At 40.2% G+C, this 16748-nt stretch overlaps 1 protein-coding gene across 1 annotated transcript in view; it reads left to right on the plus strand.

Moving 5' to 3' along the window:
- The first annotated feature begins 14328 nt into the window (after positions 1 to 14328).
- LOC139159170 (vomeronasal type-2 receptor 26-like) overlaps positions 14329 to 16748 on the plus strand; it is a 34234-nt gene continuing 31814 nt past the window's right edge. The window contains exons 1-2 of the mRNA XM_070736522.1: positions 14329 to 14409; positions 15647 to 15795. Of these exons, the coding sequence (XP_070592623.1) occupies positions 14329 to 14409; positions 15647 to 15795 (230 nt within the window). The remainder of the gene's footprint in view (positions 14410 to 15646; positions 15796 to 16748) is intronic.

The following is a 16748-nucleotide window of genomic DNA, read 5'->3' on the forward strand; positions in this document are numbered from 1 at the left end:
ACCTCTCAGCGGCTTTCGATATCATCGACCATGGTATCCTTCTGCACCGGCTGGAGGGGCTGGGAGTGGGAGGCACTGTTCTTCAGTGGTTCTCCTCCTACCTCTCTGGTTGGTCACAGTCGGTGTTAGTGGGCAGTCAGAGGTCGACCTATAGGTCTCTCCCTTGTGGGGTGCCTCAGGGGTCAGTCCTCTCCCCCCTGCTATTTAATATCTACATGAAACTGCTGAGTGAGATCATCCAAGGGCATGGGGTGAAGTATCATCAATGCGCCGATGATACCCAGTTATACATCTCCACCCCATGTCCAGTCAATGAAGCAGTGGAAGTGATGTGGCTGTTGGGGCCTGGATGGGTGTCACCAAACTCAAACTCAACCCAGACAAGACGGAGTGGCTGTGGGTCTTGCTTCCCAAGGACAATTCCATCTGTCCATCCATTACCATGGGGGGGGGAACTAGTGACCCCCTCAGAGAGGGTTCACAACTTGGGCATCCTCCTCGATCCACAGATGACATTGGAACATCATCTTTCGGCTGTGGCGAGGTGGGCGTTTGCCAAGGTTCGCCTGGTGCACCAGTTGCGGCCCTATTTGGACAGGGAGTCATTGCTCACTGTCACTCATGCCCTCATCACCTCGATGCTCGATTATTCCAATGCTCTCTACATGGGGCTACCTTTGAAAAGTGTTCAGAAACTTCAGATCATGTAGAACGAAGCCGCGAGAGCCGTCATGGGGCTTCCAAGATTCACCCATGTTTGTTCAACACTCCGTGGCTTGCATTGGCTGCCGATCAATTTCCGGTCGCAATTTAAAGTGTTGGTCATCACCTTTAAAGCCCTACATGGCATTGAACCAGATTACCTCCAGAACCGCCTGCTACCGCACGAATCCCAGTGACCGATAAGGTCCCACAGAGTTGGCCTTCTCCGGGTCCCATTGACTAAACAATGTCATTTGACGGGCCCCAGGGGAAGAGCCTTCTCTGTGGCAGCCCCTGCCCTCTGGAACCAACTCTCCCCGGAGATTAGAACTGCCCCCACCGTCCCTGTCTTTTGTAAACTACTCAAGACTCACTTATGCCGCCAGGCATGGGTGAGTTAAGATATTCCTTCCCCCCAGGCTATTACAAGTTATGCATGGTATGTTTGTGTGTATGTTTGGTTTTATAATAAGGGTTTTTAGTTGTTTTATTAATTGGATTGTTACATGCTGTTTTTATCATTGTTGTTAGCCGCCCTGAGTCTGCGGAGAGGGGTGGCATACAAATCCAATAAATAATAATAACAATAATAATGTTAACAATAATAATAATAATAATAATAATAATAATAATTCAGGTTAATTCATATTTTTTATTTATTTTATTTTATTTATTTATTTTGTCAAATACATAATACACATTGAAGAGAATAGATATGGTGTAATATAAAGAAAAGGAAAGAAGAAAAGTTATAAAAGTATAGGAGATCATATATGAAATGAAGAAAAGATAAATTAAATAAGGAGAGACAATTGCACAGGGGACGGAAGACACACTGGTTCACTTATGCACACCCCTTACTGACCTCTTAGGAACTCAAAAGAGGAAGAAATTGCCAAATCTGTAAAGAAGGGGGATAAAACCTTCTTCAGATATATTAATGATAAGAAGAAGAAAAACTGCGGCATCACAAAGCTTAGTACCGGGAATAATACATGCATTAATGGGAATAAGGAGATCGCTGACCATTTCAATAGCTACTTCTGTTCAGTTTTCTCAAAGGACACCTTACAAAATAATACTGTAGAGGGATATAGCATTGCTTCCAGCTGTACGGATTCAGCTCCAGTGATCTTAGAAGCCGATGTCTTAGAAGAACTTGAACGATTAAAGATAAATAAGGCAATGGGTCCAGATGGCATCCACCCCAGAGTTCTTAAAGAACTCAGATCTGCCATTACTACCCCCCTGACTGATTTGTTTAACCAATCCTTGTTAACAGGAGAAGTTCCTGAGGATTGGAGAATGGCCAGTGTTGTGCCTATTCACAAGAAGGGCAGTAGAGAAGAAGCTGGTAACTACAGGCCAGTTAGCTTGACATCAGTTGTAGTTAAAATGATGGAGACTCTACTCAAAAAGAAGATAAATCAGCACCTAAAAAACAATAACTTATTGGACCCAAATCAGCATGGCTTTACTGAAGGCAAATCATGTCAGACTAATCTCATTGATTTCTTTGACTATGTCACAAAGGTGTTGGATGAAGGTGGTGCCGTGGATATTGCCTACCTGGACTTCAGCAAAGCCTTTGATACGGTTCCACATAAAGAGCTGATAGATAAATTAGTGAAGATTGGACTTAATCCCTGGATAGTTCAATGGATTTGCAGCTGGCTGAAGCGTAGACATCAGAGAGTTATTGTTAATGGCGAGTATTCTGAGCAGAGTCAGGTTACAAGCGGTGTGCCACAAGGGTCTGTTCTGGGTCCTATTCTTTTTAATATATTTGTGAGTGACATAGGGGAAGGTTTGGTAGGGAAGGTTTGCCTATTTGCCGATGACTCTAAAGTGTGCAATAGGGTCGATATTCCTGGAGGCGTTTGTAATATGGTAAATGATTTAGCTTTACTAGATAAATGGTCTAAGCAATGGAAACTGCAGTTTAATGTTTCCAAATGTAAAATAATGCACTTGGGGAAAAGGAATCCTCAATCTGAGTATTGTATTGGCAGTTCAGTGTTGGCAAATACTTCAAAAGAAAAGGATTTAGGGGTAGTGATTTCTGACAGTCTCAAAATGGGTGAACAGTGCAGTCAGGCGGTAGGGAAAGCAAGTAGGATGCTTGGCTGCATAGCTAGAGGTATAACAAGCAGGAAGAGGGAGATTATGATCCCACTATATAGAATGCTGGTGAGACCACATTTGGAATACTGTGTTCAGTTCTGGAGACCTCACCTACAAAAAGATATTGACAAAATTGAACGGGTCCAAAGACGGGCTGCAAGAATGGTGGAAGGTCTTAAGCATAAAACGTATCAGGAAAGACTTAATGAACTCAATCTGTATAGTCTGGAGGACAGAAGGAAAAGGGGGGACATGATCGAAACATTTAAATATATTAAAGGGTTAAATAAGGTCCAGGAGGGAAGTGTTTTTAATAGGAAAGTGAACACAAGAACAAGGGGACACAATCTGAAGTTAGTTGGGGGAAAGATCAAAAGCAACATGAGAAAATATTATTTTACTGAAAGAGTAGTAGATCCTTGGAACAAACTTCCAGCAGACGTGGTAGATAAATCCACAGTAACTGAATTTAAACATGCCTGGGATAAACATATATCCATCCTAAGATAAAATACAGAAAATAGTATAAGGGCAGACTAGATGGACCATGAGGTCTTTTTCTGCCGTCAGACTTCTATGTTTCTAACCTGGAGAGGTCAATCATGGATAGTCTAAGGGAAAAAATGTTGGGGGTTAGGGGTTGACACTACTGAGTCAGCTAGTTATGAAATGAGGATTCCATATAGGTGAGCTGTATTCAAGAATTGCTCTGACAAATGTTTTGTATGCTCTGATCAGTGCTTCTAGAGAAGAAGCTGTGTAGAATTAAATTTGTGACTCTTAGTGCTTTTTTGGCAATGCTGTTGCAGTGGGCTCTGGCACATAGGTAATTGGAAATGACTACTCTATGGTCTTTGACTGAGTGAGGGTCTTCTGCGAGTTCAGTTTGTCCAGGTGTGTATTTAGTATTCAGATTATTTTTTACCAATGTGTAGGACAGAGCTTTTGTTGGATGAGATTTGCAGTTGTCAGTTGTTAGGCCATTCAACTACATGGTCAAGGTCCTTTTGAAGGGTAGAAATATTATCAGAGTATTAAATAATTTAACATCATCAGCAAAGAGAACACAATTGCTTGCAATATTGTCACAGAGATCGTTTATATAGAGTATAAAGAGAGTAGGCCTTGGGGAATGCCACTGTTAACTGGAGCAGGATTAGATATGGCGTTACCTATTTTGGCCACCTGTTGTCTGTTTGACAAGAACGCTGATATCCAATTGTGCAGTGGTCCTGAGATGACATAAGATTTTAGTTTCATAAGATGTTTGCCGGGAACTACTGAATCAAAGGCTTTGCAAAAGTCTATATAGATTGCATCAATTGATTTACCCTGGTCAATTTGGGCAGTCCATATGTTTTTGCAGTGTAAAAGTTGCAGATTGCAGGATAATTTTTTTCTGAAACCGAATTGTTTGTTGGGAAGTAGGTTATTTGTTTCAAGGTGGAGTGTAATGGATTGGTTAATGATGGATTCCATGACTTTGCAAGTGGCGCAGGTCAAGGAGATTGGTCTATAATTTTCAACATTGCTAGGATCACCCTTTTTGAAAACAGGGATGACCGTGGCTAGAGACCAGTAGGGTAGGGAGCTAGTTGTAGAAGATATTTTGAAAATTATGCTTAGGGATTCAGCCAGAGTTCAGAGTTTTTTTAAGAAGTATGCACATAGTCTGTCAGGTCCAATAGATAGAGATGGTTTTAGGTTGTGCAGTGATTTCTTAACATTTTCTTCGGTAAAGTCGATTTGTGTTAGATCATTGCAGTTAGTTGGGGTGCAACTAGGAAATGCTGGGCATGAGCACTCTACATGGGCCTCCTCTTGAGGATCACTCAGGTGATGTTGATGAAGTCATGTGGACAGTTACAGATGCAACTCTTTACATAAAGACAATCACTTCTACCATTAGCCAATCCAATTCATTTGTAGGACTACATATTTTCTGCCAGTCAATAATATTTTACAAGAGAAACATCCCAGTATATTCTCAAGTACATCCAGTGAAGGGTCACACATTTTTTAACTATCACATTGTGGGTGTGACTTGTTTTGTCAGTGTGGTTTGATGGTCATGTGAGCAGGTTGGAATGGAAGAATGGAGGAGGGCGAGAGGGAGGGGAATTGTCTGGGGGGAGGGGGGAGGTGTCAACATCCCCACTTTCTTGCCTGCCTCCAGGTGAGGCTACAAGAGCCATGACATTGCCTGGAGCTTTTCCTCAGCTGCAGATTTCCGCTTTCTCTATTTTCAATTCTCAATTTATATGTCCACCAAGCATAATTAATTGTCTCTTCATGTTTCTACATTTCCAATCCTATAAAGCTTTCTAGTAAAACACCTTTGAGAGAGAGAAGGAAATATATTTTAGCTGAGTTAGTTTCAGAACCAAAACTAAGAGCACCCCAAGCAATATTTCTCATCATCTAACCCCCATCAGGTTTCTTGAGACACAGAGAAATTCAGTTTAGGAATCAGCATTCAAAATTTAGGGGATAGAAAGGGGGGGAGATGCAAATAGGTAGGGGAGAGAGGGGGAGAGATTTTGTGGGGGCAGGGGGAGTTTGACAACATTTGTCAAATCCACAAAATTGCTTTTGTTTGCATACCCCAACCTCTCCTTCTCTTCTCATCTTAAATATTGGCAGGATATCTCCAAGACACTTAGATGCTTACAATGTACTTTTTTGCTTCAGTCAGAATTGAATCAAATTACAATTCCTATATTTCCTATCACTCGTAAGTATGGCCAATATGCAACCAAACCCAAACTTGCTTTCCTTGCTAGCAACGGCACTGAAACCACAAGGTGTTTTGAGAGAATGGGACAAGGTGTTTGGTTTGGTTTGGTTTGGTTTGGTGGAATCTGACCCTGACTCCATAGGACTCCATCTAGACCTAACAGAGCCGGGGTGGCGCAGCAGGTAGAGTGCTGTACTGCAGGCCACTGAAGCTGACTATAGATCTGAAGGTCAGCGGTTCAAATCTCATCACCGGCTCAAGGTTGACTCAGCCTTCCATCCTTCCGAGGTGGGTAAAATGAGGACCCGGATTGTGGGGGCAATAGCCTAGCTCTGTTAAAAAGTGCTATTGCTAACATGTTGTAAGCCGCCCTGAGTCTACGGAGAAGGGCGGCATAAAAAATCAAATAAATAAATAAATAAATAAATAAATAAATAAATAAATAAATAAATAAATAAATAAATAAATAAATAAATAAATAAATAAATAAATAAATAAATAAATAAATAAATATAAATAAATAAATAAATAAATAAATAAATAAATAAATAAATAAAGAAAGAAAGAAAGAAAGAAAGAAAGAAAGAAAGAAAGAAAGAAAGAAAGAAAGCATTTCCCAAGATGGCAAGTCTGAATTTCTGGGCAAGGCAATTTTCTGCCGTATGTCCCTGGCCATCCTAGTACAAGCAAAGACTTGTCTCCATCTCCGTGACTTCTCAACATGTTTCACATGAGGCCATTCATCCAAAATCTGCATGGATTCCATGGTGGAAGTTTTCTCACCCAAAACATGGGTGAGATGTGGCAGGTATAACAACAGGATTGTCATGGGCTCTGGCCTTTTGCTGTTCATATACCCATCTATATGCAAGCACGGCTGAGTTACTCGTTGTATTGTCATCAGACATTTGGTTTGTGTTATTTTGTGAAGAAATATGATCTACAAATCTTTCCTGAAATTAGCCATTCAGGGCAACTTCATTCTGCAAAGGGTGTTTTCTAAAGAGGAGTGTGCAAAAGAACTCCAAGGCTCAAGAGTACTGTCACAGTTCCCATCCATTCCAATGGCATAATTATTAATAGTGAAATTCATATGTAGGGATCATACCTGAGCATTAAATGTCATTTCCAGATAAGAGAAGAGAGGAACCAAGTCTTTTCTATGGGGCTGACACTCCTCAGAATGCAGCCAACTGTCACTGACTAGAATCTTGACTTCGTTGCTAGGCAACTAACCTAATGGAACCTCCCTTCTGCTCTCCTTTCTCCTGGGCTATGGCACGCTGAATATTGACAGCCCCAGAGACATTTAGAGACATTCAGAGTTATTCAGTAATTAAATAGTTAACTGTGTGTGTTTTATTAGCTCCTCCTATTATGATGTAAAATCCTGCCACGTCATGTATGCATCACACCCGTCTCTCTCAGCTTCTCCATTTTATATTGTTCAGTCCTTTCTTAGCAGCCATCATGTGAAGATGTATTTTATTTGCCTCTCATGGCATATTTTATTTTTTCTACTTTTATAATAAAAAGAAACCTTGTTTGAATACAAATGCTCTCTCTCTCACTCCATCACCTCCGGAAATGATTTATTATGGTCCACATGGGCTGTAATTAATCGCTATTTCTGACAAAATCAACACTTCAAGAATCAAGAGCCGAAATAAACAACAAATGAGATAAAAGGAGTGCTGGTTCTCAATTGATATATCTCTTCTCATAGGGTGGAGCCAACATCCAAGTGTGGGATGACACTTTCAAATGTTGCTTTTAAGGGGTGACCTTGGCAGGCAGAAACATGGCTCCATTAACACTATGACTTTATTTTCCACAGGGGAGCATACATTGATCTTTAGTGGGGAGGGAAATCCAGAGTCTGAAATTCTCCAGTAAAAATTATTTGCCTAAAACCAAGTTCTCAACTAAAAAAGATTTCCATTCAGGCCTTCTGAGTCAGTGGAGAAGTTAACTGCACTTGACTTGATATGTCTGCCAAAGGTTTTCCATGGAGGATTTGTCCAAAAAGCAGAGATAAAACTTTTTCTTATAATTCCCTCTGTTAAGAGAAACTAATGCAACTATTTCTTGGACTCAAACATTGTTGGGCATTTCTCTGGAGGGAAATGAAAGAGAAATAATTCCAATATAGTTCACAATGATCAGGTAGAACTAGAATTAAACTGGTCATCAAGAATTGAGAGGTTTAGGATCTCCATCCTTGAAATTTGCCCCAGAGTACATAGAGTATATAGCATCTGTGACTGAAGAAAAAGGAATATGTATTTGTTGGCATAGCAATAAAAGAGAAAACACTGGGGGATAGTTAGTGCCCAAGCTTGTCACAGATCTGAAATAATTCCCTGCTAAGCTGGAGAGCCAAAATTTACTTTGAAAGCTAATAGTCAAGGGCATCACCACAAAAGGAGTGATGCAATAGTGTGGCAAGTCTCTAAGAACAAAATCAAGCTCAGTCATTAAAAGTTTGCATCGTTAAAAAATATCATATGCACAACAAGGGAGATTATTTTGTTGCATTGTAAGTGAGTTCTTGTTTATCGGGTGTTCCACTTCTCCACTGTAATTATGAAACTGCTGGGGATTTCTTCTTCCCTCTTTCCTCTCCAGTGAGTTTTCCAGCTGTCACTTTTGAAACCAATTCAGTGAGTGGCAAATGCAAGGAAGGATGCAAAATTATGTCCAGTCCTGAGTCAGAAAGCCCCCAAAGATTGGAATTCCTGACCTGGCTTACAATTTAGGTCGTTGTGTGCCTCTACATAATTTCACACTCTAACCTTCCTCATCTCTTCCTTCTTTTCTATGTAGGGATATATGCTTCAAAATGTAATAAATCACATTTTCAAGATTCATGAACATACTCCGAGTCTTCGGAGAGGGGCGGCATATAAATCCAATGAATGAATGAATGAACGAACGAACGAACGAACGAACGAACGAACGAACAAACAAACAAACAAACAAACAAACAAACAAACAAACAAACATTCAAAACCATAGAAATGGTGATGGACTTTATGAGAAACCCACCCTTTCTACCAGTTCTTACAATACTAGAAAACACAGTATCAAAATAGAGACCTTCAAATTTCTAGCTTCTATCATCAAAAAAGCACAACAAAGAATGTCTTTTCTGTGCCAGCTCAGGAAGCTCAAACTGGTCAACGATCTGCTGATACAGTTCTACAGAGGAATTATTGAGTCTGTCATCTGCACCTCTATAACTGTCTGGTTTGGTTCTGCAACCCAACAAGACAGACACAGTCTTCAGAGTATAATTACAATAGAACTGTAGAAAAAGCAATTTGCTGCCAACCTGCCTTCCATTGTGGACCTGTATATTCCATGACTCAAAAAGAGGGTCATAAAAATATTTACAGACCTCTCACATACTGGACATAAATTATTTCAACTCTTAACCTCAAAACCACGCTATAGAGCACTGCACACCAAGACGACTAGATACAAAAACATTTTTTCCCGAATGCCATTACTCTGCTAAACAAATAATTCCCTCACCACTGTCAAACTATTCACTAAGGCTGCATTACTATTACTATTACTATTACTAGTCTTCTCATCATTCCTATCACCCATCTCCTCCCCTCTATATAACTGTAAATTTTTGCTTGTATCCTTACATTATTGATTGTTTCCTGATTGCTTATTTGTACCCAGACTATCATTAAGTTTTCTACCTTACGATTCTTGACAAATGTATCTTTTCCTTTCTGCACTTTGAGAGCACCTGATGAAGTGGACAAGGCCGTTGGAGCTGTGAGCTCCACCACATGTTTACTGGATCCATGTCCCTCTTGGCTTTCGGCCAGCAGAGAGGCGACACAGAGCTGGGTCCAGGAGATTGTCAACACTTCTTTGAGGAGGGGTTCCTTCACGGCTCCCTACAAGGAGGCACTTGTGCACCCTCTCCTCAAGAAGCCTTCCCTGGACCCAGCCATACTTAACAACTATTGTCCAGTCTCCAACCTTCCCTTTATGGGGAAGGTTGTTGAGAAGGTGGTGGAGCTCCAGCTCCAGCGGTCCATGGAAGAAGCTGATTATCTAGGCCCTCAACAGTCAGGATTCAGGCTCGGCTACAGGATAGAAATTGCTTTGGTCGCACTGATGGATGATCTCTGGCGGGCCCGGGACATGGGTTTATCCTCTGTCCTGCTGCTATTGATACCATCAACCATGGTATCCTTCTGTGATGGCTAGAGGGGTTGGGAGTGGGAGGCACTGTCCTTCATTGGTTCTCCTCCTACCTCTCCAGTCAGTCGCAGTCAGTGTTAGTGAGAGGTCCAAAGTTGACCTCTAGGTCTCTCCCTTGTGGGGTGCCTCAGGGGTCGGTCCTCTTCCCCCTACTATTTAACATCTACATGAAACCGCTGGTTGAGATCATCTAAGAGCATGGGGTGAGGTTTCATCAATATGATGATGATGCCCAATTATACATCTCCATCGTGTGTCCAGTTGGTGAAGCAGTGGTAGTGATGTGCCGGTGCCTGGAGACTGGTAGGGTCTGGATGGGTGTCAATAGGCTCAAATTCAACCCTGACAAGATGGAGTGGCTGTGGGTTCTACCTCCTAAGGACAATCCCATCTGTCTTTCCCCCAGAGGGGGAATTATTGACCCCCTCGGAGAGGGTTCACAACTTGGGCATTCTCCTCGATCCACAACTAACATTAGAACACCACCTTTCAGCTGTGGCGATGGGGGCATTTGCACAGGTTAATCTGGTGCACCAGTTGAGGCCCTATTTGGACACAGTCACACATGCATTCATCACCTCGAGGTTTGACTACTGCGACACTCTGTACATGGGGCTACCTCTGAAGAGTGTTTGCAAACTTCAGATCATGTGGAATGCGGCCACAAGAGCAATTGCTTTGCCCACGTCTCGTCAACACTCCACTGCTCACATTCACTCATGCCCTTACCACCTCGAGGTTTGACTACTGCAATGCTTTCTACATGGGGCTACCTTTGAAGAGTGTTCGGAAACTTCAACTCGTCCAAAATGCAGCTGCGCAAGCAGTCTTGGGCCTTCCAAGAAATGCCCACATCTAGCCATCACTCCGTGGACTGCATTGGCTACCAATCCATTTCTGGGCACAATTAAAACTGTTGGTTATGACCTATAAGGCCCTTCATGGCATAGGACTAGATTATCTCCGAGACCACCTTCTGCCACATGAATCAACCAATGAGGTCCCACAGAGTTGGTCTCCTTAGGGTCTTGTCGATCAAACAATGTCAGCTGGTGGTACCTAGGGGAAGGGCTTTCTGTGCAGGAGCCACGACCCTCTGGAATCAGTTCCCTGCAGAGATTCATACTGCCCCCACCCTCCTCTCCTTCCAAAAGAGCTTAAAAACTCATCTTTGCCACCAGGCTTGGAACTTTTAGATCTTCCCCCTGATCAATGAATGTTTTAAGTATGAGTGTTGAATGATTGGTTTGATAGGTTTTACTTTTTAAAAATTGAATTTAATGATTGTTTTTAATGTAGTATTAATTGAATTTATATTTTTGTTCTTGGGGGGGGGGTTTGTATAGGCTGGGAATTGCCCGTGTCATCGGAGAGGGGCGGCATACAAATCTAAATAAGTAAGTAAGTAAGTAAGTAAGTAAGTAAGTAAGCAAATAATAAACAAACAAACAAACAAACAAATAAATAAATAAATAAATAAAATAGTAAATAAATAAATAAATAAATGTGCAATAAGGTTGATATTCCTGGAGGCATCTGTAATATGGTAAATGATTTAGCTTTACTAGATAAATGGTCAAAGCAATGGAAACTGCAGTTTAATGTCGGGCAGTAGGAAAAGCAAGTAGGATGCTTGACTGTATAGCTAGAGGTATAACAAGCAGGAAGAGGGAGATTGCAATCCCGCTATATAAAGCGCTGGTGAAACCACATTTGGTCTGTGTTCAGTTCTGGAGACCTCACCTACAAAAATATATTGACAAAATTGAACGGGTCCAAAGACGGGCTACAAGAATGGTGGAAGGTCTTAAGCATAAAATATATCAGGAAAGACTTAATGAACTCAATCTGTATAGTCTGGAGGACAGAAGGAAAAGGGGGGACATGATCGAAACATTTAATTATGTCAAAGGGTTAAATAAGGTTCAGGAGGGAAGTGTTTTTGATAGGAAAGTGAACACAAGAACAAAGGGACACAATCTGAAGTTAGTTGGGGGAAAGATCAAAAGCAACATGAGAAGATATTATTTTACTGAAAGAGTAGTAGATCCTTGAAACAAACTTCCAGCAGATGTGGTTGGTAAATCCACAGTAACTGAATTTAAATATGCCTGGGATAAACATATATCCATTGTAAGATAAAATACAGGAAATAGTATAAGGGCAGACTAGATGGACCATGAGGTCTTTTTCCGCCATCAGTCTTCTATGTTCCTATGTTAATAAATAAACAAACAAACAAAAAACAATGTTTTAATATTGGGTTATTCTTTTGCAAGTGTCCCAGGTGAACCTCCCATTTAGGAATATGGGCTTCCTATGAAATCCTCTGAAGTCTGCTACTGGTTCACTTCGTTCATGCATCTGCACCACGAGAACTACTGTGCAGTGCTGAAAAAGAGGCATTAGGAAGCCATTGGTGTCTGCAAAGGTAAATAGAACAGTGAGCGGGGGGAATCAACTGTGCTGCATGATTTAAATTAGCTAGAAAAAAGAAATCCTGCTTCATAGCTAATCTAGATCACGTGGCACATGTAAATATTACACAACTGATCATCAGATATACCAGTTTGCCTGAAGTGGTAGCATTTTTACTACCAGTTTGGGAGAACAGATCTAAACTGATAACATTCACCTCTGGGTTTACCCCTGGCTTTGTCAGTCTTTCATAACACTTTCTCTTTCCAATTGATATATCACTTCTACTATTGAATTAGAATGGTCAGGAAGAATTTCAGCTTCCTTCCCTTCAGTTCCCTTTTTGACTTTGCCTTAAATTGGGACTTTTTATTTATCTCAGTATCTCAGCCTCACAGGTGCCGTCAGAATGATGAAAGCAGCACCACAAAGATCAGGCTGCAAGCTCCACCCGTTTGGGGCATGTGTCATGTCACAACGCACTTAGGACAGGTAGTGTGGCTTGCATCGTAATGCCACAATGCTGGTTCATCAGTCTGGCCTCATTCCGCTGATTGTCTTCCCTGACAGTAATGTATATAAGCTGTGCTGGATGGAGGGACCATTCTTGTGGCCATTCCTCTAATTATGGCTGTCATCTATCTTGGGTGAAGAATAAAAAAACCCAATTTCATGCAACTGCCTGACATTTATCATTCCAGATCAGAGTGAACTTGGTAAGGAATAAAATATTCCAACAAAGTAGTTGCCATCTTATTATTCTTCCTCACCCACTCTGAATTTATTTATTTATTCATTTGTTTGTTTGTTTATTTGTTTGTTTGTTTTTTGTTTGTTTGTTTGTTCACTTGTTTGTTCATTCATTCATTCATTCATTCATTCATTCATTCATTCATTCATTCATTCATTCATTTGATTGATTTGTTTGTATGCCGCCCAACTCCCTAGGAACTTTGAGTGGCTTACAACAAAAAATATAACATCCAAATAATACTAAAACCCTATAAAACAGTTTAAAAATAAAATAAAACAGTGAAACCCTTCCATACCATTTATGGCCTCATCTCAATTGTTACCATCATAGGATCAACGGCCCCAGTCCTGCCAGAAAAGCCAGGTCTTTACCGCTTTCCAGAAGGCCAGTAGGGTGAGGGTAGTCCAGATCTCAGGAGGTAATTGGTTCCAGAGTGTTGGAGCAGCCAGACAGAGAAGCCCCCCCCCCCCACGGACCCGCCAGCCGACACTGTTTAGCTAATGGGACCCAGAGAAGACCAACCCTGTGGGCCCTTACCAGTCACTGGGAGCTATGTGTAGAAAACAGCCTCAAAGATAGTCTGGCCCTAAGCCATGTAGGTTTAAAAGGTAATGACCAACACCTTGAATTGCATCCGGAGACCAATCGAGAGCCAGTGCAGTCCATGGAGGATTGGTGCAATGTGAGTATTTATTTATTTTATTATTTATTTATTTAATTTGAATTCTATGCCGCCCAATCCCAAAGGGTTCTGGGCGGTTTACAATAATATAAAAAAGATACAAATACAATAAAAAGAAGTCAAATATAGAAATCTAAAATTATAAAACCCCAATTAAAGAACCCCCAACTCAACTATCCAATCAACACACATTCATACCATTCAACACGATTCAGCCATGACCAATGTTCCCTCTAATTTTTTTCGGTGTGGGTGGAAAAGTATAGTGTCTCAGCGACAGTCCCTTTGGGACTGGGCGGCATAGAAAAATAAAATAAATAAATAAATAAGGAAGAAATTAATAATAAAACAAAACCAAAATCTATTACTATTATTATCTTCTCTTTTTCCATCCCTGTCTCCTCCCCCCCCCGTGTGTGTGTGTGTGTGTGTGTGTGAACTCTTGAACCATTCCCAATTAGAGGTGAGCTATTGGAAATGGTTCAAGAGTTCAGACACACACACACAGAGACATACACACGCGCACAAAAATGGCTGGGTTTTTTTTTCTCTGTTATTATTTGGGTGCTTTTTACCATATGCGGGCTGGCAGGGGGATGGGGAGTGCGCGCCAATGGAAAAGTGTGCATGGCGGGTATTTTGGGGCGTGCACGCATGCACACGCGCAGCTTACGGGGAACGATGGCCATAACAGATGTCAACTTCATGGCCCCCCAGGCCTGTCGGCAAAGCCAGGTCTTTGCTGCCTTACGGAAGGCCAGAGTATAATCTAGATCTATCTTTTTCCTGAAATTCAGAAATAATCCTGTTTTTTCTTCTTCAGCCAAAGGTCCATATAATGTTTCCAGATGCTGCTCACTGTTATTTGTTTATTTGTTTCATATGTTTCATTTGTTTCATTTATTTCATTTGCTTTATTTATCTGATTGCTCTCTCACTCTCAGTGACTCTGGGCATGTTACAAACAAGTTATTGCATAATTTCTACAGATCAATATGTTGATATCATGAAGAAGCTTTTTTTTTTCACCTGCAACTTCCTGATTCTACACACAAAGTTCAGGATCCCCAGAGAAGAAGTTGCTTCTCATTGTAATTATCATCATTCCAGGCTTTGAGACCTTTTCTGCTACTTCTTCAGTGACTGTTTTTCATTTAAGCATCAAACATTAGACTGAAAAGAAGGGAACTTGCATCAGAAAATGATAAATTCTTCGGGTCACGCTCTGTGTGTCACAGGTTTAGGGACAGGCACGGGCTATGTTCTTGAATGTGTGTTTCTCTCATGTAGAGTTGAGGCTCAGTTTCCATGGGTATTTCCTCCTTGTGAATGTGCCTTGAATTACAACATAGAACAATAGAGTTGGAAGGGAACTTGGAAGTCTTCTAGTTCCATCCCCTGCTCAGGCAGGAAATACTATACCATTTTAGACAAATCCAGTTTCTTCTTAAAAACTTCCATTGTTGGAGTATCCAGAATTTCTGGAAACAGGTTGTTCCACTGATCAATTGTTATAACTGTCAGGAAATTTCTCCTTAGCTCTAGATTACTTATCTCCTTAATTATTTTCAATTGTTTTCTTTTTTGTCTTCTCTTTTGGTGGTTTGGAAAATCAGTTGACCCCTTCTTCTTTGTGGCAGCCTCTCAAATATTGGAACACTGCTATCATGTCACCTCTATTCTTCTCACTAGACTACACATAGCCAATTCCTGCAACTGTTTCTTATATGTTTTAAGCTCTAGCCACCTTTCCATCTTATTGCTCTTTTCTCATCCTTTCCAGAGTCTCAACATCTTTTTTATATTGTGATCAGAACCCTGATCTGGTTGCAATATTCCATATGTGATCTTACGAAGGCTTTGTGATCTTGGTTCTCTCTCCCTTAGAATTCCTCTAACTCTTTTTGTTGTTTAGAAATGTGAAGGAAATTGATTCAACCTTATGGATCTTTTGCTTCTGCTTTGGATTCTGCTGGTGTCTCAACCTGTTATTGGGAAGCTTAGAATGAAGTGCCCGCTGAGTTTGGAGGGCAGAAAAAGACCCTGGAGCTATTACAGTCCAGGAGACCATGTCATTAGTACGATCACCACTTCGCAAATAATTTCAACTGAAACCTTGCCCTTCAACGTAGCTCCTTCTAGTGTCGAGTAAGTCATAAAATGTGATGGAGTTCCATTTGCTCAATTTTATGTTCTAACACTCTCCTGTTCTTAATATTATTCCTAAATTGGAGAAACTGTCTCATTTCCAGAATCATTTGATTTCAAAGTCTCCCCCTTTATTTATTTATTTATTTGTCAAACAAGTATAGTATTTTTTTTATTTTTTTAAAAAATAAAGTGTATTAATTAATAAAGGGTAAATGGGGGGAGGGGAAGGGGGGTACATAGATTAAAATGAGTGACGGTATTTATTACATGATAATATATTTCAGAATATATGTAACAAAATGTAACAAAAATTCAATATTCACATTTGTATCTTATTACTATCAATAATTCATTTATCTATCTTATCATGTTAATTAAAACCTATAGGGATAATAAATGTTATGAAAAATAGTGGAAGACGTATTTGTAGAAAGGTACGTAGAAAAGTAAGATTAGAATTATGTAAAATATGTAGCAAAAGAAAAGTATAAGGAATAAGGAAAAAACAAAAGTTAAATAAATGGGGTAGAGTAAAGGGGAAATCTGCGTAAATAGCAGAAGTTATCAGGAGATACGACAAGGTATATTGATATAGTATTGGGTGTATCAGCAATATATCAGTAATGAAAAAAAAGAAGTGAATAAAGAAAGTAAAATATATTTATATCTATGTAATAGGTATTGAAAAAGAAAAAAGGTATAGCTTGATTAATCTGAGATAAAATGAATGATTAAATTGTGAAATTATAGTGAAGATCATTTTTTAACTGAGTTTAAAAAACAAGTAAAAAGAGTAATGTTGTCTGAATGTACTATATAGTATTATAGTACATATTAACCTAACATAACATAACAAAACATAACTAGAATGTAGCAATAGAAAGGATAATATGACAGTAGGACAGGGACATTAGGCATAAAAGTGCACTTATGCACACCCCTTACAGACC

The sequence above is a fragment of the Erythrolamprus reginae genome, chromosome 2, assembly GCF_031021105.1.
Source record: "Erythrolamprus reginae isolate rEryReg1 chromosome 2, rEryReg1.hap1, whole genome shotgun sequence".
NCBI classification, from domain to species: domain Eukaryota; kingdom Metazoa; phylum Chordata; class Lepidosauria; order Squamata; family Dipsadidae; genus Erythrolamprus; species Erythrolamprus reginae.